Raw genomic sequence first — 24,372 nt, forward strand, 5'->3', positions numbered from 1 at the left:
GATGTGGGGGCATTTTGGATGAATAATGTGTGGGTTCAGAGGTCATATAATTTGTTTTTCATTCTTAATAAGTGTAATGTGCATTCCTTTTGAGGATTCAAAGGGCAGTTGTTACTTCAGGTTGTCCAACAATGGTCTATGGCCCTCATTCCGAGATGATCGTATTCAAACCGACATGCAGGGGGGACACCCAGAACAGGGCTAGTCGGCCCTCGAATGTCAATAAAAACCTGGGGTACCAAGCATATTGGTAGTAAGAACTTCCATAGTGTTTGGCTCATGTGTTAAGTAAATATGTCCCACCTTTATTAGGATCCATTATGAAAATGATGCACTGCTATATTTGCCTGCCGAGTTCTGAGTGATTGTTTTTGGTGGCTCTATAGTGTTACGAGGTATTTATTTAGAACACAGTCAATTGTGATCACACTTTAATGGTATGAAGTGACCACCCCATGCAGGATCTCTTACCTATGAGCATGTTGTCTTTCATGTTGATGATGGCCCCAGTCCACAGAGGACGTGTGTCCGCCTAGTCTAGTATTGCTGCAAAGTCCTGTAGCTAATCCTGAGATTGCATTCTATTTTTCACACATTGTTCGTTTAAGAAAATGTTTGGTTTTTTTTGAACGTATGTTTTTATTCTTCCTTCAGGGCTTGTCTAGACAGTGCTAGTTATAATAGAAACATCATTGAAAGTTGAATTAAAGAGTTTGGAGGGTTGTTCTATTTTGCACACTCCCTTTCCAAAATTCACTTTAACTTTCTAGGCCTGCTTAGTCCAAGAATTGGTGTCATTTTGGTAATGGTACAGATCCCCCTCATCTGCCGTTTATTATTGGTGTAGGTAATATGATTTAAATAAGAAGTACATATGAATATTTCAGTGTCCATATGACACTTTTTTTTTTTTTTTTTTTTTTTTTTTTTTTATTATTTGGTTCTTGAAACCTGATGTTCTGTAGCAGTCTGAATGTATATTCAAAACTTTTTTTTTTTTTCTTACTTTAAGGGTTTGACCAATCGTTTGAACATGGCAGCGGCAGCTGCAGCTGGGATCAATTACAACCAAATCAATTTCAACAATGCTCAATCTTCATACATGCCCTTAAACTTAGGAGCATTGTCTGCCCTGACTAACAGGCAACTGGAGGTAAGTAAAATAATCCAAAAGGTCCCATGTGTACAGTATGTTAGGCTTATCGTGAACAGTTCCTCTGAATTGCAAGATTACATTCAATGTAATCCTTAGAGAGTGGCCCAGAAGCCAGATAATGTCTCTTCTGACAACTCTGTATGCTTAGCTTTCTAGTTATCTTACACATTCTGCATACAGCAGGCACAGGTTAATATGCCCACCCTACCAGTATTATAAAGGATCACTTAAAGTGGCAACTGTGTGTGTATATAATATTACAGGTTGAGTATCCCTTATCCAAAATGCCTGGGACCAGAGGTATTTTGGATATCGGATTTTTCCGTATTTTGGAATAATTGCATACCATAATGAGATATTATGGCGATGGGACCCAAGTCTGAGCACAGAATGCATTTATGTTACATATACACCTTATACACACAGCTGGGAGGTAATTTTAGCCAATATTTTTTATAACTTTGTGCATTAAACAAAGTGTGTCTACATTCACACAATTCATTTATGTTTCATATACACCTCATACACACAGCCTGAAGGTCATTTAATACAATATTATTAATAACTTTGTGTATTAAACAAAGTTTGTGTACATTGAGCCATCAAAAAACAAAGGTTTCACTATTTCACTCACTCAAAAAAGTCCGTATTTCAGAATATTCCGTATTTCGGAATATTTGGATATGGGATACTCAACCTGTATATATATATATATATTTATTTATTTCTCTAACGTCCTAGTGGATGCTGGGGACTCCGAAAGGACCATGGGGAATAGCGGCTCCGCAGGAGACTGGGCACAAAAGTAAAAAGCTTTAGGACTACCTAGTGTGCACTGGCTCCTCCCCCTATGACCCTCCTCCAAGCCTCAGTTAAGATTTTGTGCCCGAACGAGAAGGGTGCAATCTAGGTGGCTCTCCTGAGCTGCTTAGAGTAAAAGTTTAAATAGGTTTTTTATTTTCAGTGAGACCTGCTGGCAACAGGCTCACTGCATCGAGGGACTAAGGGGAGAAGAAGCGAACTCACCTGCGTGCAGAGTGGATTGGGCTTCTTAGGCTACTGGACATTAGCTCCAGAGGGACGATCACAGGCCCAGCCATGGATGGGTCCCGGAGCCGCGCCGCCGTCCCCCTTACAGAGCCAGAAGACTGAAGAGGTCCGGAAAATCGGCGGCAGAAGACGTCCTGTCTTCACTAAGGTAGCGCACAGCACCGCAGCTGTGCGCCATTGCTCTCAGCACACTTCACACTCCGGTCACTGAGGGTGCAGGGTGCTGGGGGGGGCGCCCTGAGACGCAATAAAATCACCTTTTTTGGCAAAAAATACATCACATATAGCTCCTGGGCTATATGGATGTATTTAACCCCTGCCTATTTTTACATAAAAAAGCGGGAGAAAGGCCGCCGAAAAAGGGGCGGAGCCTATCTCCTCAGCACACTGGCGCCATTTTTTCCTCACAGCTCCGTTGGAGGAAGGCTCCCTGACTCTCCCCTGCAGTCCTGCACTACAGAAACAGGGTAAAACAAGAGAGGGGGGGCACTAAATTGGCATATAAATATATACAGCAGCTATATTAGGGAAAAACACTTATATAAGGTTATCCCTGTATATATATATATATAGCGCTCTGGTGTGTGCTGGCAAACTCTCCCTCTGTCTCCCCAAAGGGCTAGTGGGGTCCTGTCCTCTATCAGAGCATTCCCTGTGTGTGTGCTGTGTGTCGGTACGTTGTGTCGACATGTATGAGGAGGAAAATGGTGTGGAGGCGGAGCAATTGCCTGTGTTAGTGATGTCACCCCCTAGGGAGTCGACACCTGACTTGATGGTCTTATGGAAAGAATTACGTGATAGTGTCAGCACTTTACAAAAGACTGTTGACGACATGAGACAGCCGGCAAATCAGTTAATACCTGTACAGGCGTCTCAAACACCGTCAGGGGCTCTAAAGCGCCCGTTACCTCAGGTCGATACAGACACGGACACTGACTCCAGTGTCGACGGTGAGGAAACAAACGTATTTTCCAGTAGGGCCACACGTTACATGATCACGGCAATGAAGGAGGTTTTGAACATTTCTGATACTACAAGTACCACAAAAAAGGGTATTATGTGGGGTGTGAAAAAACTACCCGTAGTTTTTCCCGAATCAGATGAATTAAATGAGGTGTGTGATGAAGCGTGGGTTTCCCCCGATAAAAAACTGCTAATTTCTAAAAAGTTATTGGCATTATACCCTTTCCCGCCAGAGGTTAGGGCACGTTGGGAAACACCCCCTAGGGTAGATAAGGCGCTCACACGCTTAACAAAACAAGTGGCGTTACCGTCTCCTGATACGGCCGCCCTCAAGGAACCAGCTGATAGGAAGCTGGAAAATATCCTAAAAAGTATATACACACATACTGGTATTATACTGCGACCAGCAGTCGCCGCAGCCTGGATGTGCAGTGCTGGGGTGGCTTGGTCGGATTCCCTGACTGAAAATATTGATACCCTGGACAGGGACAATATATTATTGACTATAGAGCATTTAAAGGATGCATTTCTATATATGCGAGATGCACAGAGGGATATTTGCACTCTGGCATCAAGAGTAAGTGCGATGTCCATTTCTGCCAGAAGAGGATTATGGACGCGACAGTGGTCAGGGGATGCGGATTCCAAACGGCATATGGAAGTATTGCCGTATAAAGGGGAGGAGTTATTTGGGGTCGGTCTATCGGACCTGGTGGCCACGGCAACGGCTGGAAAATCCACCTTTTTACCCCAAGTCACCTCACAGCAGAAAAAGATACCGTCTTTTCAGGCTCAGTCCTTTCGTCCCCATAAGGGCAAGCGGGCAAAAGGCCACTCATATCTGCCCCGGGGCAGAGGAAGGGGAAAAAGACTGCAGCAGACAGCCTCTTCCCACGAACAGAAGCCCTCCCCCGCTTCTGCCAAGTCCTCAGCATGACGCTGGGGCCTTACAAGCGGACTCAGGCACGGTGGGGGCCCGTCTCAAGAATTTCAGCGCGCAGTGGGCTCACTCGCAAGTGGACCCCTGGATCCTGCAGGTAGTATCTCAGGGGTACAAATTGGAATTCGAGACGTCTCCCCCTCGCCGGTTCCTGAAGTCTGCTTTACCAACGTCTCCCCCCGACAGGGAGGCGGTATTGGAAGCCATTCACAAGCTGTATTCCCAGCAGGTGATCATCAAGGTACCCCTCCTACAACAGGGAAAGGGGTATTATTCCACGCTGTTTGTGGTACCGAAGCCGGACGGCTCGGTGAAACCCATTTTAAATCTGAAATCCTTGAACACTTACATAAAAAGGTTCAAGTTCAAGATGGAGTCACTCAGAGCAGTGATAGCGAACCTGGAAGAAGGGGACTATATGGTGTCTCTGGACATCAAGGATGCTTACCTCCATGTCCCAATTTGCCCTTCTCACCAAGGGTACCTCAGGTTTGTGGTACAGAACTGTCACTATCAGTTTCAGACGCTGCCGTTTGGATTGTCCACGGCACCCCGGGTCTTTACCAAGGTAATGGCCGAAATGATGATTCTTCTTCGAAGAAAAGGCGTCTTAATTATCCCTTACTTGGACGATCTCCTGATAAGGGCAAGGTCCAGAGAACAGTTAGAGGTCGGAGTAGCATTATCTCAAGTAGTACTACGACAGCACGGATGGATTCTAAATATTCCAAAATCGCAGCTGATTCCGACGACACGTCTGCTGTTCCTAGGGATGATTCTGGACACAGTACAGAAAAAGGTGTTTCTCCCGGAGGAGAAGGCCAAGGAGTTATCCGACCTAGTCAGGAACCTCCTAAGACCAGGCCAAGTGTCAGTACATCAATGCACAAGGGTCCTGGGAAAGATGGTGGCTTCTTACGAAGCGATTCCATTCGGCAGATTCCACGCAAGAACTTTTCAGTGGGATCTGCTGGGAAAATGGTCCGGATCGCATCTTCAAATGCATCAGCGGATAACCCTGTCTCCAAGGACAAGGGTGTCTCTCCTGTGGTGGTTACAGAGTGCTCATCTCCTAGAGGGCCGCAGATTCGGCATTCAGGATTGGGTCCTGGTGACCACGGATGCCAGCCTGAGAGGCTGGGGAGCAGTCACACAGGGAAGAAATTTCCAGGGCTTGTGGTCAAGCATGGAAACGTCACTTCACATAAATATCCTGGAACTAAGGGCCATTTACAATGCCCTAAGTCAGGCAAGACCTCTGCTTCAGGGTCAGCCGGTGTTGATACAGTCGGACAACATCACGGCAGTCGCCCACGTAAACAGACAGGGCGGCACAAGAAGCAGGAGGGCAATGATGGAAGTGGCAAGGATTCTTCGCTGGGCGGAAAATCATGTGATAGCACTGTCAGCAGTGTTCATTCCGGGAGTGGACAACTGGGAAGCAGACTTCCTCAGCAGACACGATCTTCACCCGGGGGAGTGGGGACTTCACCCAGAAGTCTTCCACATGATTGTGAACCGTTGGGAAAAACCAAAGGTGGACATGATGGCGTCCCGCCTCAACAAAAAACTGGACAGATATTGCGCCAGGTCAAGGGACCCTCAGGCAATAGCTGTGGACGCTCTGGTAACACCGTGGGTGTACCAGTCGGTGTATGTGTTCCCTCCTCTTCCTCTCATACCAAAAGTACTGAGAATCATAAGAAGGAGAGGAGTAAAGACTATACTCGTGGCTCCGGATTGGCCAAGAAGGACTTGGTACCCGGAAATTCAAGAGATGCTCACGGAAGACCCGTGGCCTCTACCTCTAAGAAAGGACCTGCTCCAGCAGGGACCATGTCTGTTCCAAGACTTACCGCGGCTGCGTTTGACGGCATGGCGGTTGAACGCCGGATCCTGAAGGAAAAAGGCATTCCGGATGAAGTCATCCCTACCCTGATCAAAGCCAGGAAGGATGTAACCGTACAACATTATCACCGTATTTGGCGTAAATATGTTGCGTGGTGCGAGGCCAGGAAGGCCCCTACAGAGGAATTTCAACTGGGTCGATTCCTGCATTTCCTGCAAACAGGACTGTCTATGGGCCTCAAATTAGGGTCCATTAAGGTTCAAATTTCGGCCCTGTCAATATTCTTCCAAAAAGAACTAGCTTCTGTTCCTGAAGTTCAGACGTTTGTCAAGGGAGTACTGCATATACAGCCTCCTTTTGTGCCTCCAGTGGCACCTTGGGATCTCAATGTAGTTTTGGGATTCCTAAAATCACATTGGTTTGAACCACTCACCACTGTGGACTTAAAATATCTCACATGGAAAGTGGTAATGCTGTTAGCCCTGGCTTCAGCCAGGCGTGTATCAGAATTGGCGGCTTTATCCTATAAAAGCCCTTACCTAATTTTTCATACGGACAGGGCAGAATTGAGGACTCGTCCTCAATTTCTCCCTAAGGTGGTTTCAGCATTTCACTTAAACCAGCCTATTGTGGTGCCTGCGGCTACTAGGGACTTGGAGGATTCCAAGTTGCTGGACGTAGTCAGGGCCCTGAAAATATGTTTCCAGGACGGCTGGAGTCAGAAAGTCTGACTCGCTGTTTATCCTGTATGCACCCAACAAGCTGGGTGCTCCTGCTTCTAAGCAGACGATTGCTCGTTGGATTTGTAGTACAATTCAGCTTGCACATTCTGTGGCAGGCCTGCCACAGCCAAAATCTGTAAAAGCCCATTCCACACGGAAAGTGGGCTCATCTTGGGCGGCTGCCCGAGGGGTCTCGGCTTTACAACTTTGTCGAGCAGCTACTTGGTCAGGGGCAAACACGTTTGCTAAATTCTACAAATTTGATACCCTGGCTGAGGAGGACCTGGAGTTCTCTCATTCGGTGCTGCAGAGTCATCCGCACTCTCCCGCCCGTTTGGGAGCTTTGGTATAATCCCCATGGTCCTTTCGGAGTCCCCAGCATCCACTAGGACGTTAGAGAAAATAAGAATTTACTTACCGATAATTCTATTTCTCATAGTCCGTAGTGGATGCTGGGCGCCCATCCCAAGTGCGGATTGTCTGCATTACTTGTACATAGTTATTGTTACAAAAATCGGGTTATTGTTGTTGTGAGCCATCTTTTCAGAGGCTCCTTCTGTTATCATGCTGTTAACTGGGTTCAGATCACAAGTTGTACGGTGTGATTTGTGTGGCTGGTATGAGTCTTACCCGGGATTCAAAATCCTTCCTTATTGTGTACGCTCATCCGGGCACAGTATCCTAACTGAGGCTTGGAGGAGGGTCATAGGGGGAGGAGCCAGTGCACACTAGGTAGTCCTAAAGCTTTTTACTTTTGTGCACAGTCTCCTGCGGAGCCGCTATTCCCCATGGTCCTTTCGGAGTCCCCAGCATCCACTACGGACTATGAGAAATAGAATTATCGGTAAGTAAATTCTTATTTTTTACTTTCTTTCTCTAGCATCCATATGGAATATTCAGGAAACTTAGTACGATGGGGTGTAGACGGAGTCCAAAGGAGTCGGTGCACTTTAAATTTCTTCACTGGGTGTGCTGGCTCCTCCCCTCCATGCCTCCTCCCACAGGCAGTTTAGAAAAAAGTGCCCTCAGGAGAGGATGCACATCTCTGTAGCTCCAGAGAGTTTTCTTCAATTTCTTTTAAACTTTTATTATCTTCAGTATGTTGTTTGGGCAGCACCATACCTGCACCGTGGGAAGTTAGGGGGGGAGGGGATGGTCACCAGCCTTTGCGAGGTGCAGAGCCGCTTCCCCGCTGCAGGACCACCGTCCTGAGAGGTTGTTTGTTCAGCGGAACACTGCGCCTTGGCTGTCGCAATCACAGCACGTCACACACCCCTAATGCTAGCCTGAAGGTGACATCTGGTGAGTACAAACTGTGGTTCCCGCTAGGGGCGTCCCCCGGTTCAACGTGCGGCTGAACGCAGGTGCTGCATACGGGACCCTTCTGGGGTGGGGGGGACCCGCTAGAGCCCCCCATGTAAACTGGCTCAGGATGGCTTAAACTAGCACTGGTGCAATGTTTTTAATCATATTGGAGACATTGCCAGTATAAAAAAAACACTGTAGCTCCGGCGCCATTGGAAGGGGCGGAACTACCTCAGAGCGGGACCAGAGACATTTTGGCGCCTTCCTCTGCTTACTGCAACAGCACACACAGCTCTTCCTGACTCCCAAGACACGCTGGAAAACTGGTACAGGGTGTAGCAAAGGGGGAGAGCCGCTATTGTACACAATCTGGGTCCTCTACAGGACCGAATTTACTAGTGTTTCACTGTAACATAATTAGCTGACAGCCTCACTGGGGCTGTACAGCTAGGTGTGTGCTGGTGTCTCTCTCTGTGTCTCCTCTCACATACAGTAAGGGCAGGCTTGATCAGTATTACGGTCTGTGTGTATATGTATGTTGTTGTGATTACTGTAAGCATGGGTAAACACAAACTCTGTAGTGTGTGCCACACTAGATTCTCACCCTTATCTACTGATTCTGTTTCATGTGAACAATGCAGTCAATCTTCACAACTCAGTGAAGGGGCTGGGGAAGAGGGTCCAGAGCCCTCCTGGCTAGGGGCTCTTAAAACTATGATGGCTGATATGTCATCCCAATTGTCTGCTAATGTTCAGAAAACTCAGCTACTACAACAGGCTGTTGCAGATTTAGCTGCTAGGGCAGATGTTCCTTAGCCCCCCATCTCTCATCCAGGTCCACAAAAGCGTGGTTTACCTGCCCTACTCTCTGATTCATATAAGGATATACAGGAGGACGGGGAGGATTTAGATCCCATTAGTGGGGATCCTGATTCTGCTCAGGGTATTGAACCCCTCATTGTGGCTATACGGGACATGTTAAAGCTCACTCTAGAGCAGTGGTTCTCAAACTCGGTCCTCAGGACCCCACACGGTGCATGTTTTGCAGGTAACCCAGCAAGTGCACAGGTGTATTAATTAATCACTGACACATTTTAAAAGGTCCACAGGTGGAGCTAATTATATCACTTGTGATTCTGTGAGGAGACCTGCAAAACATGCACCGTGTGGGGTCCTGAGGACCGAGTTTGAGAACCTGTGCTCTAGAGTACGCTGCGTCACAGCAATCGTTTTTTTTACACAAAACAAGCCAAATGTCACTTTCCCTGATTCCTGCAGAGTTAGATGACCTATTTCTCTGACGTCCTAGTGGATGCTGGGACTCCGTAAGGACCATGGGGATATAGCGGCTCCGCAGGAGACAGGGCACAAAATAAAAGCTTAAGGATCAGGTGGTGTGCACTGGCTCCTCCCCCTATGACCCTCCTCCAAGCCTCAGTTAGATTTTTGTGCCCGGCCGAGAAGGGTGCAATCTAGGTGGCTCTCCTGAGCTGCTTAGAATAAAAGTTTAGTTAGGTTTTTTTATTTTCAGTGAGTCCTGCTGGCAACAGGCTCACTGCATCGTGGGACTAAGGGGAGAAGAAACGGACTCACCTGAGTGCAGAGTGGATCGGGTTTCTTAGGCTACTGGACACTAGCTCCAGAGGGACGATCACAGGTTCAGCCTGGATGGGTCACCGGAGCCGCGCCGCCGTCCCCCTTACAGAGCCAGAAGAGACGAAGAGGTCCGGTGAAATCGGCGGCAGAAGACATCCTGTCTTCAGACTAAGGTAGCGCACAGCACCGCAGCTGTGCGCCATTGCTCTCAGCACACTTCACACTCCGGTCACTGAGGGTGCAGGGCGCTGGGGGGGGAGCGCCCTGAGACGCAATATAACAGAATACCTTAGGTGGCAAAACAGAATACATCACATATAGCTCCTGGGCTATATGGATGTATTTTAATCCCCTGCCATTTTACACAAAAAAGCGGGAGATAAGGACGTCGTGAAGGGGCGGAGCCTATCTCCTCAGCACACAAGCGCCATTTTCCCTCACAGCTCCGCTGGAAGGACGGCTCCCTGACTCTCCCCTGCAGTCCTGCTTCAGAATCAGGGTAAAAAAGAGAAGGGGGGGCATTGTTGGCAGCAAATAACAATAATTAACAGCAGCTATAAGGGAATAACACTTATATAAGGTTATCCCTGTATATATATATAGCGCTGGGTGTGTGCTGGCAGACTCTCCCTCTGTCTCTCCAAAGGGCTAAGTGGGGTCCTGTCCTCTATCAGAGCATTCCCGGTGTGTGTGTGCTGTGTGTCGGTACGCGTGTGTCGACATGTATGAGGAGGAAAATTATGTGGAGGCGGAGCAGTTGCCTGCGTTGGTGATGTCACCCCCTAGGGAGTCGACACCTGACTGGATGATTGTATTTAAACAATTAAGTGATAATGTCAGCAATTTGCAAAAAACTGTTGACGACATGAGACAGCCGGCAAATCAGTTAGTGCCTGTCCAGGCGTCTCAGACACCGTCAGGGGCGCTAAAACGCCCGTTACCTCAGTGGGTCGACACAGACCCTGACACAGATACTGAGTCTAGTGTCGACGGTGACGAGACAAACGTAATGTCCAGTAGGGCCACACGTTACATGATCACGGCAATGAAAGAGGCATTGAACCTTTCTGACACTACAAGTACCACAAAGAAGGGTATTATGTGGGGTGAGAAAAAACTACCAATATTTTTTCCTGAGTCAGAGGAAATAAATGAGGTGTGTGAAAAAGCGTGGGTTTCTCCCGATAAAAAACAGCTAATTTCTAAAAAATTATTAGCATTATATCCTTTCCCGCCAGAGGTTAGGGCGCGTTGGGAAACACCCCCTAGGGTAGATAAGGCGCTCACACGTTTATCTAAACAAGTAGCGTTACCGTCTCCTGATACGGCTACCCTCAAAGAACCAGCTGATAGAAGGCTGGAAAATATCCTAAAAAGTATATACACACATACTGGTGTTATACTGCGACCAGCAATCGCCTCAGCCTGGATGTGCAGTGCTGGAGTCGCATGGTCGGATTCCCTGACTGAGAATATTGATACCCTGGATAGGGACAATATTTTGTTAACTATAGAACATTTAAAGGATGCATTATTATATATGCGTGATGCACAGAGGGATATTTGCACCCTGGCATCAAGAGTAAGTGCTATGTCCATCTCTGCCAGAAGAGCGTTGTGGACGCGACAGTGGTCAGGGGATGCGGATTCCAAACGGCACATGGAAGTATTGCCGTATAAAGGGGAGGAGTTATTTGGGGCTGGTCTATCGGACCTGGTGGCCACGGCAACGGCTGGAAAATCCACCTTTTTACCCCAGGTCACTCCACATCAGCAGAAAAAGACACCGTCTTTTCAATCTCAGTCCTTTCGTTCCCATAAGTACAAGCGAGCAAAAGGCCACTCCTTTCTGCCCCGGGGCAGAGGAAGAGGAAAAAGACTGCACCATGCAGCCGCTTCCCAAGAGCAGAAGCCCTCCCCTGCTTCTGCCAAGTCTTCAGCATGACGCTGGGGCTTTACAAGCAGACTCAGATATGGTGGGGGCCCGTCTCAAAAATTTCAACGCGCAGTGGGCTCACTCGCAAGTGGATTCCTGGATTCTACAGGTAGTATCGCAGGGGTACAAACTGGAATTCGAGGCGTTTCCCCCTCATCGTTTCCTGAAGTCTGCTTTACCAAAGTCTCCCTCCGACAGGGAGGCAGTTCTAGAAGCCATTCACAAGCTGTATTCCCAGCAGGTGATAATCAAGGTACCCCTCCTGCAACAAGGAAAGGGGTATTATTCCACGCTGTTTGTGGTACCGAAGCCGGACGGCTCGGTGAGACCAATTTTAAATCTGAAATCCTTGAACACTTACATAAAAAGGTTCAAATTCAAGATGGAGTCACTCAGAGCAGTGATAGCGAACCTGGAAGAAGGGGACTATATGGTGTCTCTGGACATCAAAGATGCTTATCTCCACGTCCCGATATACCCTTCTCACCAAGGGTACCTCAGGTTTGTAGTACTAAACTGTCATTATCAGTTTCAGACGCTGCCGTTTGGATTGTCCACGGCACCTCGGGTCTTTACCAAGGTAATGGCCGAAATGATGATTCTTCTACGAAGAAAAGGCATTTCAATTATCCCTTACTTGGACGATCTCCTGATAAGGGCAAGATCCAGGGAACAGTTAGAAGTCGGAGTAGCACTATCTCAGGTAGTGTTACGTCAGCACGGGTGGATTCTAAATATTCCAAAATCGCAGCTGATTCCAACGACACGTCTACTGTTCCTAGGAATGATTCTGGACACAGTCCAGAAGAAGGTGTTTCTCCCGGAGGAGAAGGCCAGGGAGTTATCCGAGCTAGTCAGGAACCTCCTAAAACCAGGACAGGTCTCAGTGCATCAGTGCACGAGGGTCCTGGGGAAAATGGTGGCTTCTTACGAAGCGATTCCATTCGGAAGATTCCATGCAAGAACATTTCAGTGGGATCTACTGGACAAATGGTCCGGATCGCATCTGCAGATGCATCAGCGGATAACCCTGTCGCCAAGGACGAGGGTGTCTCTCCTGTGGTGGCTGCAGAGTGCTCATCTACTAGAGGGCCGCAGATTTGGCATTCAGGATTGGATCCTGGTAACCACGGATGCCAGCCTGAGAGGCTGGGGAGCAGTCACACAGGGAAGGAATTTCCAGGGCCTGTGGTCAAGCTTGGAAACGTCTCTTCATATAAACATTCTGGAACTAAGGGCCATTTACAATGCCCTAAGTCAAGCAAAACCTCTGCTTCAGGGTCAGGCGGTGTTGATCCAATCGGACAACATCACGTCAGTCGCCCACGTAAACAGACAGGGCGGCACGAGAAGCAGGAGGGCAATGGCAGAAGCTGCAAGGATTCTTCGCTGGGCGGAAAATCATGTGATAGCACTGTCAGCAGTATTCATTCCGGGAGTGGACAACTGGGAAGCAGACTTCCTCAGCAGACACGACCTTCACCCGGGAGAGTGGGGACTTCACCCAGAAGTCTTCCACCTGATTGTAAACCGTTGGGAAAAACCAAAGGTGGACATGATGGCGTCACGTCTAAACAAAAAACTGGACAGATATTGCGCCAGGTCAAGGGACCCTCAGGCAATAGCAGTGGACGCTCTGGTAACGCCGTGGGTGTACCAGTCAGTGTATGTGTTCCCTCCTCTGCCTCTCATACCAAAAGTACTGAGAATCATAAGAAGGAGAGGAGTAAGAACTATACTCGTGGTTCCGGATTGGCCAAGACGGACTTGGTACCCGGAACTTCAAGAGATGCTCACGGACGAACCGTGGCCTCTACCTCTAAGAAAGGACCTGCTACTGCAGGGGCCTTGTCTGTTCCAAGACTTACCGCGGCTGCGTTTGACGGCATGGCGGTTGAACGCCGGATCCTGAGGGAAAAAGGCATTCCAGAAGAAGTCATCCCTACTCTGGTCAAAGCCAGGAAGGACGTAACCGCAAAACATTATCACCGCATTTGGCGTAAATATGTTGCGTGGTGTGAGGCCAAGAAGGCCCCTACAGAGGAATTTCAACTGGGTCGTTTCCTTCATTTCCTGCAAACAGGACTGTCTATGGGCCTAAAATTAGGGTCCATTAAGGTTCAAATTTCGGCCCTGTCGATTTTCTTCCAGAAAGAACTGGCTTCAGTACCTGAAGTTCAGACATTTGTAAAAGGGGTGCTGCACATACAGCCTCCTTTTGTGCCTCCAGTGGCACCTTGGGATCTCAATGTGGTGTTGAGTTTTCTAAAGTCACATTGGTTTGAACCACTTTCTACTGTGGACTTAAAATATCTCACATGGAAGGTGTCGATGCTGTTAGCCTTGGCTTCAGCCAGGCGTGTGTCAGAATTGGCGGCTTTATCATATAAAAGCCCTTACTTGATATTTCATTCTGACAGGGCGGAATTGAGGACTCGTCCTCAATTTCTACCTAAGGTGGTTTCTGCATTTCACATGAACCAACCTATTGTGGTACCTGCGGCTACCAGGGACTTAGAGGACTCTAAGTTGCTTGACGTTGTCAGGGCCTTGAAAATATATGTTTCCAGGACGGCTGGAGTCAGAAAATCTGACTCGCTGTTTATCCTGTATGCACCCAACAAGCTGGGTGCTCCTGCTTCTAAGCAGACGATTGCTCGTTGGATTTGTAGTACAATTCAGCTTGCACATTCTGTGGCAGGATTGCCACAGCCAAAATCAGTAAAAGCCCATTCCACAAGGAAGGTGGGCTCATCTTGGGCGGCTGCCCGAGGGGTCTCGGCTTTACAACTTTGCCGAGCAGCTACTTGGTCAGGGGCAAACACGTTTGCTAAATTCTACAAATTTGATACCCTGGCTGAGGAGGACCTGGAGTTCTCTCATTCGGTGCTGCAGAGTCATCCGCACTCTCCCGCCCGTTTGGGAGCTTTGGTATAATCCCCATGGTCCTTACGGAGTCCCAGCATCCACTAGGACGTCAGAGAAAATAAGATTTTACTTACCGATAAATCTATTTCTCGTAGTCCGTAGTGGATGCTGGGCGCCCATCCCTAGTGCGGATTGTCTGCAATACTTGTATATAGTTATTGTTACAAAAAATTCGGGTTATTATTGTTGTGAGCTATCTTTTCAGAGGCTCCTTTGCGTTTATCATACTGTTAACTGGGTTCAGATCACAAGTTGTACGGTGTGATTGGTGTGGCTGGTATGAGTCTTACCCGGGATTCAATATCCTTCCTTATTATGTACGCTCGTCCGGGCACAGTATCCTAACTGAGGCTTGGAGGAGGGTCATAGGGGGAGGAGCCAGTGCACACCACCTGATCCTTAAGCTTTTATTTTGTGCCCTGTCTCCTGCGGAGCCGCTATATTCCCATGGTCCTTACGGAGTCCCAGCATCCACTACGGACTACGAGAAATAGATTTATCGGTAAGTAAAATCTTATTTTAAGTTGACCTGGAAAAATCCAGACACACAATTCCAAGTGTCAAAAAAGTGTTTGCGCACTTTCCCATTTGCTCCTGAAGGTAGGAAATTCTGTGAAGAACCCCCGGGGGTTGACGTATCAGTCTCTTGACTGTCCAAAAAGGCGGTGCTGCCTGCCCCGGGCTCCTTTACCATGAAGGATCCTGGGGACAGAAAGATAGAGACTACACATATCCATATACATGGCAGCAGGTATATTGCAGAGGCCGGTCATAGCAGGCTGCTGGTTGACCATTCACATGTGGGCTACTCGGATTCATGAGGGCCTCAGGGGCTATGCTTCTGGTCACTATGGTGACTCTCCTCAAGCACATTCAGAACACTACACGCGTCCTGACTCATTCAAGGAGAAGGGGAATATTAATGCTAGGACTTCTGCCATGGCAGTGTCAGCACGCAGGGCTTTGTGGTTGCATCAGTGGATAGCGGATGCAGAATCAAAGCGCAGTGTGGAATCCCTCCCCTTTTCGGGGTAATGGCTCTTTGAGGTTGAGTTGGATATGTGGATATCCAAAGTCACTGCTGGGAAATCCACGTGTCTCCCCTCTGGGGCCCCGCCGGCTAGGTGCTCGTACCTGGGGCCATCTGTTCAGTCCTTTCGGTCTAACAGATTTCGTTCTAGGGCCAGAGTTGCCTCCAATGCAAATAGAGGCACCAGAGGTAAGTCGAAAAGAACTGCAATCACCGGTTCTCAGGAACGGAGCACCAGTTCTACTTCCATTAAGTGCTCAGCATGACCGTGCCCACCCAACCCGAGGAGATCTCGAGGTGGGAGCCCGATTACGTCACTTCAGCCTCATCTGAGAAAGCTCCTGCAAGGATACCTGGGTAAGGGACCTAATTTCTCATGGCTACAAGCTGGAGTTCGACGGTGCTCCTCCCCAACTATTTTGTTCCAGTACCGATACCACAACGAGGCAGGGGTTATTACTCCAACCTGTTTGTGGTTCCAAAGCCGGATGGCTCGGTACGGCCCATTTTGAATCTAAAGTCCTTGAATCCTTACCTAAAGGTTTTCAAGTTCAAAATGGAATTCCTGAGGGCAGTGATTGCTGGTCTGGAAGAACAGGAGTTCCTGGTTTCCCTGGATATCAAGGACGCCTACCTTCATATTCCAATTTGGCCACCTCATCAGGCTTTATTTAAGGTTTGCCTTACTGGACGATCACTACCAGTTCCAGGAACTACCCTTTGGCCTGTACACAGCTCCGAGGGTATTCACGAAGGAGATGGCAGAGATGATGTTCCAACTCCGGGTCCATGGGGTCAATGTTGTCCCTTACCTGGACGATCTTCTGATAAAAGCAAGATCCAGGGAGCTTTTATTGCTCCATATTGACCACACTATCCAACTTCTGTCACGCCATGGGTGGATTCTCAATCTACAGAAGTCCCACCTGGAACAGACCCAGCAGCTCCTGTTTTGGGGATATTAATGGATACAGTGACCCAGAAGGTGTTCCTCCCAGAGGACAAGGCATGTATCCATCCAACTTTGCATCCAATTGTTGGGAAAGATGGTCATAAATATAGGAGGTTCCATGCCAGAACATTTTTTTTTTTTTTAAATTCAATAGTTTTTTATTGGTTTTTACAATGTTTTAACATTTAAACATTGCCTAGGGCAAGCATAACATACTTACAACAACCAGACTATAACACTTAAACAAGTAACAACAACATGCTACGGTATTGCAGAGAGAGCATAGTGTGATGTGGTATTAAATATCTCATTCAGAATCATAAATAGCAATAGAGCAGTGGTGATCCAGAATTCCTATATATTAGACCCACATTGTATTATCTTTTATCACGATAACATCGTGCCTTTGGATCCGGCCGGCCACGGGCCATTCACCCCAGAGAACTCACACAAAGACTACTCATATCGGGCAGTTAAATAGATCTAGGGTTCAGCAGTATTCATCCTTGAAGCGAAATAGCGAGAGCTCATCCACCTTCCCCATATAGCAATAAACTTTTTTTCCGCATTCCTGGCCAGATATACGAATTTTTCATGTGCAACCGTAGTATTAACCAGAGCAATCCAGGATTGTGGCGCCGGGGCTTCATTAGCCATCCATAATCTGGCTATGCAAACCTTGGCCAGAGCACTGAGGTTTATAACATATCGTCGACTGGGCGGGTCTAGAGTTTCCTCATCTATAGTTGCCAATATGCAAGAGATAGGTGTAAGTACGGTAGAGGGGATACCCGTACCAACTATGGCCCGTATAACCTCCTCCCAAAACTTCGACACCAGAGGGCATATCCATATCATATGCCAAAAGTCTGCTCCCATAGTGCCGCATTTGGGACATTTTGAGCTGTGGGATCCCCCTATATGTGACAATCGCAGAGGTGACATATATACCCTGTGCAGCACGAACAACTGAATTTGTTGATATCGGACAGATGATGTTGAAAGCCGGCTCGATCCCAGGGCACCCTCCCATATCTCATCCGACACTGGACCTAGGTCAGATTCCCACTTGGTCTTAAGGGAGCTAAGGGGGTCTATATGATGCATTTGAAGTAACCGGCCATATAATTTGGATACTAAGTGACCGGGTCCCACTGTCTGCAACAGCAATTTGACCGGAGAATCAGTAAGCGCCGGCGGGCCATCGGGGAATTGGGCAGACACCGCATGTCTCAATTGAAGGAAGCGATAAAAATACGCTGAGGGGACGTTAAATTCCTGTTGAATCTGCTGGAAAGATCTAAAAAACCCATCAACATACAAGTGTCCCAGTGAAGTCACCCCCCATGGTTCCCACACCTCCCTGACTTGAAGCTGACACAACTCTGGCAATCCATATTTATTGTTCAGCGGAGTGTCAGGGTCAATGCCCTGTCCTTGCAATATCCGATGCGCCAGTCTCCAAACAGTAATATATTGTTTAAAGAGTGGTAGTGCCGATACTTTGACACTTCCACAGAGAAGCAGTCTCAGTGGTGAACCACCTGGGTATTCCTGCAATACCAGCTGAGAATGCAAACTTGAAGTGTCAGATTCATTAACCCATTCCCATAGATGTGCTAGTTGTGCTGCAAAATAATAAAGACGAAAGTTGGGAAGAGCCAGCCCCCCTGAGGTTTTGGGCCTAGTCAGAGTATTAAGTTTCAACCGTGCCCGTTTACTAGCCCAAACCAGAGAGGACATCAAGCCATCTATCTGTTTGAAAGTTTTCTGGGGGATGTATATCGGGGATTGTTGAAGTATGTATAGGAGTTTGGGTTGAAAAACCATTTTTACCAGATTAACCCTCCCTGTAGCCGTCAGGGGCAATTTCCCCCAGACCTTCACCTTATTGCGAAGATAAGATATTTGCGGTGTAATATTAAGGGAAGTAAATTTATGAGGGTCATTGGATATCCATATGCCCAGATACTTAAAGGAATTCACCCATCTTAGCGGGAGAACAACCAATGGGGAGGCAGGGACCTCACCTTGAAGCGGAATAATGGAGGATTTCTCCCAATTGATCAGGAGCCCTGAGTAACATCCGAACTTATTAATAATATCTAAAATCTTAGGCATAGACTCAGCATAGCGATCCACAAATAGCAGGATATCATCGGCATAAAGAGCTATTTTCTCCTCCCTGGTGCCCACGGTGTATCCAATAATCTCAGGGTTCGCTCGCAGAAGACATGCAAGGGGTTCAATGGCTATAGCAAACAGGGTAGGGGACAATGGGCATCCCTGACGAGTGCCTCTGGACAACGGAAAGGAATGTGACACAAAGCCATTCACCGTCACTCTAGCCAGGGGAGAGGAATACATCAGGCGGACAAATTTGATAAAGTTAGGGCCTATACCAAACTTGCGCATGACCCTCCACAAGTACTCCCACTCCACGGAGTCAAAGGCCTTAGCGGCGTCTAGTGATACTACTATGGATGAGGGTGCCTCACGGGGGACCTGTAGATGGGTAAATAATCGTCTGAGATTAATGGATGTTGATTTATTGGGCATAAATCCCGTCTGATCTGGGTGTATGATCTGTGTAATTACCTTATTTAATCTACATGCCAGGATTTTGGCCAGAATTTTGATATCGGTCGGTAGAAGGGAGATAGGTCTATAAGAATCAACCTTCCTATGGTCCTTATCGGGCTTCGGAAGGACAATAATCAATGCCTCCGCCATAGATAATGGGAGGGATTCCTGTGTGAATATTTGACTATATAGCTCAAGCAATTGGGGGACAAAAAAATCTAAATGGCGCCTATATAGCTCAGACGGTATGCCATCGGGCCCTGAAGCCTTCCCATTGGGGGCAGCACTGATCGCATCCGCAATCTCCTCCGGCGAAATAGGTGCCTCGAGGAAGTCATGCGCCTCACCAGTCAGCAAGGGAAGCTGTATAGTCTGTAAATATTCGTCTAATTGCATCGGGGTACAGTCCAGTTTAGAGCTATATAAACGTCTATAGTACGACACGAATTCCGACGCAATCTGTGGGGTCTGCACTACAGTGGTACCGTCTGGGGCCTCTATTTCAACCACGGTATTAGCGGATCTCTCACCTCGTGCCAAAGAGGCTAAATATGATCCCGGCCTATCCCCGGAGGCGTAGAAGGTGTGAGAGGAAAAGAGGAGTCTATGCTGAGTCTTTTCCATTAGACATTCCCTCCATTCCCCCTGCGCTGTCAACCATGCAGATTTGGAACTATCCAAGCAATCCTGTAAGTATTTTACCTCAGCAGCAACACTCAAGGTCTCTAGCTCGGACTCCCGGTGCCTGAAAAAGGTTTTTAAATTAGCCACTCGTTTAATTAGGGTTCCCCGCAAAAAGGCCTTGAACGCATCCCATAAATTAGAGATAGGTTGCCCAGCCTTATTTATCTCAAAAAATTCCCGCCACGCAGTCACCAAATCGGAGCCATCTCCCATATGTACTAGCCAAAACGGGTTAAACTTCCACACTGCCTGGCCTCTAGAGCAGCCAAAGTCCAGGGTCAATGTTAAAGGGGAGTGGTCCGATATACCCCTAGTCTCATATTTGCTATCCTGGACCCTAGGAATCAGATCGTTCGAGAGAAGGGCCAGGTCAATCCTAGAGAACGAGGAGTGGGAATGTGAGAAGCATGAATATTGTTTAGCAGATGGATGTCTCAGTCTCCAGGGATCAACCAGGCCCAGTCCCGACACAACCTCAGCAAAATCATTTCTACCAGAGTGTGGACCAGAGGGATTGGTGGAGAATCTATCCATCGCTTTATCTAAAACATTGTTGAAATCCCCCACACAAACCACGGGTATACCCGGTGACAAGGCCATAAATCCTGCAACCCTTTTTAGGACATCTGAGGAGTACGGGGGGGGCACATATACGGACAGCAAAAGCAGAGGGGTACAGTGGATTTTACACTTTAAAAACACATATCTTCCCCATGGGTCCGTTTGTACTGACTCCAGTACAAAGGGAACTGCCTTCTTTATAAGGATAGAGACCCCCCGAGAGGCAGAAGTGTGTGTGGAATGGAATGCCCACCCTACCCAAGGTCTTTTAAGGGCAAGGGTCTTACTGCCCACCAGGTGGGTCTCCATAAGACATATCACATCAGCGGCATATTGCTTAATTTGTCTAAGCACAAGGGATCTCTTGATCTTGTCATTGAGTCCCCTTACATTCCATGACACCAACCTAAGTCCAACCATGAGGGGTCGTTTTGATAATAAGAGAGGCTACAGCCAGCAGCCAGCCAGATCCATCTTCTCTGTATACAAGAACAAGGCACCACCGCTCAATGAGTAGATTCGTAAGCCACACACACTCAAATTTCGACCATCCATACCAGAAACAACCATAGCCAACAACTTCCCCCCTCCCCCCACCCTGTATACTACTCCCAACCTGCAGCATACTTGGATCCCTGAACCTAATACCGGCTCAAGCCCAGAGCACACACCTTGTTATACCCTGGGTGGAGCCAGAAATACAATGGCCCTAAGAAAGAGAAAACAAAACACAAACAAAACAAAACTTCCCCAGCCTGTAGACTAATTCGCCCCCATAGGATAGAAAAAGAGGCGAGATATACAAAGTCACCCCCCGGGACTTAAGATCAAATATAATCAGGTATATTCGGACCGCCGATATATCCCTCCTCTCCCCCGGCCCCCCACCCGACATGTCCCAGCATTATTAATATAGTAATTGCCTGTATAAGAAGAATAACAAGACAGAAAATCAGGTAAGTAATTAACCCCCCTACCACCCTCATATCCTCAGGGAACAGCATAGATAGTTAAACATTTTCCCCCACATCCTGCATCACTCCAGTAGATATGCATATAATCTTATCCTGTACATAAAATCTTTTGCCACACAGTCACAGGAATTAATCACTCATCAGCAAGGGCCCGTCTCGCCGGGAAGCGTCTATCCAGCCACATCATCGCCTCACGAGGAGCCTCAAAAAACTTGGTCTCCCCATCAGCTACCACTCGTAATCGTGATGGAAAGAGCATGGCGTATGGCAGTTCAAGTTCCCGGAGTCTCCGCTTAACAGGCAGAAACTGAGCTCTATCTTTCTGCACCTCCACCGCAAAGTCTGGGAAGACCGATATTGGCGACCCGTTCCATTTTAGGGGGCCTTTCGTGCGAGCAAGTTTCAGAACAGTGTCCCGGTCGCGGAAGTGAAGGAACTTGGCGATGAAGGTACGAGGCGGGGCCCCCGGAGGCAACGGGCGCATCGGCACTCTATGAGCTCGTTCTATGGTGAAATGCGGCGAGAATTCATCGGGTCCAAATGCCTTCCGAAGCCACGCCTCTAGAAATTCCTCAGGAGATGAGCCCTCCTCCTTCTCGGGCAGACCGATGAAACGGACATTGTTGCGACGTAAGCGTCCCTCCATATCCGTTAGTTTTTTGCGCACATCAGTCATTTGAGACTCCAAAGTGTCAGTACGCCGCCCCAGCGGAGTGACAGTATCCTCGACATTGGAGATACAGGTTTCGGCCTCACCCACCCTCTCTCTCACCCGTTGTAGGTCCTGATGTATAATGGAGAGATCAGACTGCACCTGCCCGATTTTGTCAGCCAAGCGGGCCTCGCTTGCTGTCACGGCGTCCAACACTCTTTGTAACGCAGCATCAGGTGGTTCTGATGAGACAGAGCTGTATGCAGGAGAAGGGGGCGAAGACTCATCTTGTGTAGTTTCCCTCCGCTGTTGTTGGGGACCGGGGTTGCGGATAAACTTTTCCATTGCGCCTGCCGCCGCGTTTTGTTGACGGCCTTTCACCATTTTGGATAACACGATGCCACCGTATATGACCGATTATAATCAAAGCAGTGCAGGCAAGAGAGGGGGCGCAGGCAGCGGCTCACTATGTGAGGGCCAATAGACGCAGGACGGATATATATATATAAAAGGACCAGTGTTCCTGATAGTGTGGCACTATAGAATTGGTAGTTATGGTCAGGATCAGGGGATCAAGCAACTTCTCACCTGCATAAACGAGGCAGAGCAATGCAGGTCTGCTTTATTATCCTTTGCCAGCCACTAGTCAGGTCTGGCTGCTCAGGCTGCATATAATAGTGTCTGGCAGGAGAGGTGTGGACTGGAGCAGAGCTGAGCCCAGTGCCAACCTCAAGATGGCGCCCGGAGAAGCCCACAGTCAGCCCAGCCTGTGTTATATCTCACAGGGGACCAGGGCTTTTGTAGCAGGCAGAGGGGGTATCAGCTGTCCGGCTCATAGGCCGCTCCGTTTGTGGGTTTTTTTTTGTGCAGGGCTGTCAGGGACGGGTGGCGGAGCCCCGTGCGCGCGGCCCGCCAACCGCAAGATGGCGCCCGGCGGTCTCCCGTGGTCTGCAGGGCCGCGACAAGCGCCCTGGTCGTCCGGCAGAGAAGTAGAGCAGAGCGGTATGTTGTGCGGGTGACGGGGCCCCCGCGGTATCTCTTCGCCGGCCGCAGGGTACGCTAGGAGAGCCGGGCGGGAGGCGACCAGCACAGCTCCCTTGCAGCAGGATCCAAGATGGCGCCGGCCTCGTGCAGGACAGGATCAGCACAGCCCTTCTTTCGTACCCAGCAGGTACAGTGAGCACAGGATCCACTTGGAAAGGGGCTCAGAACGGGCAGCAGAATTTCATAAAGCCGCACAGGGCCGTTTATGCAGTCTCACAGGGGGTGCCAGGATGTTTTCAGGATATTGTCGGCTGGGGAGCTAGGATAGCACGTCCTACTCCATTACTCGTCAGGCCACGCCCCCCATGCCAGAACATTTTAATTGGATCTCCTGAGCAAGTGGATCGTTTCACATCTACAAATGCACCAGATGATTCGGCTGTCACCTCAGGCCAGGATTTCCCTCCTGTGGTGGCTGCAGTCCTCCAGTCTCCTGGAAGGCCGGAGTTTTGGGTTTCAGGATTGGACCCTCCTCACGACGGATGCGAGTGTCTGCGAGGATGGGGTGCTGTCACCCAAGGGGCGCAGTTCCAGGGCAGGTGGTCAGCCCACGAAAGCTTTACTTCCGATCAACATTCTGGAACCTTCGGCCGATCTACAATGCTCTGCTTCAGGCCTCTCATCTGCTCGCGAATCACGCAATTCAAGTTCAGTCGGGCAACGCCACTGCAGTGGCGTACATCAGTTGGCAAAGAGGGACAAAAAGCAGAATCTGCATGCGAGAGGTGTCAAAGATACTCCTCTGGGCGGAAAGAAATGCAAGAGCAATGTCGGCCATCTTCATTCCGGGTGTAGACAACTGGGAAGCGGACTTCCTCAGTCATCACGACCTCCACCCGGGAGTGTGGTGACTCCACCAGCAGGTGTTCCAGCAGATCATCCACCGGTGGGGCTGCTTGCAAATAGATATGATGGCTTCTCGTATCAACAAGAAGTTTCACTGGTATTGCTCTCGAACCGGGGACCCTCAGGCGAGGGCAGTGGGTGCACTGAGGTTGCCTTGGCCTTACTGGCTGATCTACCTATTTCCTCCAATTCCGTTGCTCCCAAGGGTGATCAAGCGAATCAGAAATCAGGGAGTCCAGGCAGTTGATTGCCCCGGATTGGCCTCGGAGGGCATGGTACGCGGATCTTCTGGACATGTCCGTCGAAGACCCTTTGCCTCTACCACTAAGAAGCGATCTTCAACAAGGACCGTTCATCTACCCGGACTTACGTCGACTTTGTTTGACGGCATGGAGGTTGAGCGGAACATCCTAGCTCCCAAGGGCCTTTCCAAAAAGGTTATTGCTATCAGGGCTCAGGCCAGTAAACCTGTGACGTCAAAACACCATCATCATATCTGGAGAAGATATGTCTCTTGGTTCGAGGAACGCACGTATCCACCTGCAGAGTTCCTCTTGGGAAGTTTCTTGTTTCCTGCAGGTTGGTGTGGATAAGGGCTTGC

The 24,372-nt window shown here is 48.6% G+C and overlaps 1 protein-coding gene across 2 annotated transcripts in view; it reads left to right on the forward strand.

Moving 5' to 3' along the window:
• ATRX (ATRX chromatin remodeler) overlaps positions 1 to 24,372 on the forward strand; it is a 561,376-nt gene that overhangs the window by 524,532 nt on the left and 12,472 nt on the right. For both annotated transcript variants that reach the window (XM_063937173.1, XM_063937174.1), the window contains one exon: positions 1,013 to 1,153. In XM_063937173.1, the coding sequence (XP_063793243.1) occupies positions 1,013 to 1,153 (141 nt within the window). The remainder of the gene's footprint in view (positions 1 to 1,012; positions 1,154 to 24,372) is intronic.

Source organism: Pseudophryne corroboree, chromosome 8, assembly GCF_028390025.1.
Source record: "Pseudophryne corroboree isolate aPseCor3 chromosome 8, aPseCor3.hap2, whole genome shotgun sequence".
NCBI classification, from domain to species: Eukaryota; Metazoa; Chordata; class Amphibia; order Anura; family Myobatrachidae; genus Pseudophryne; species Pseudophryne corroboree.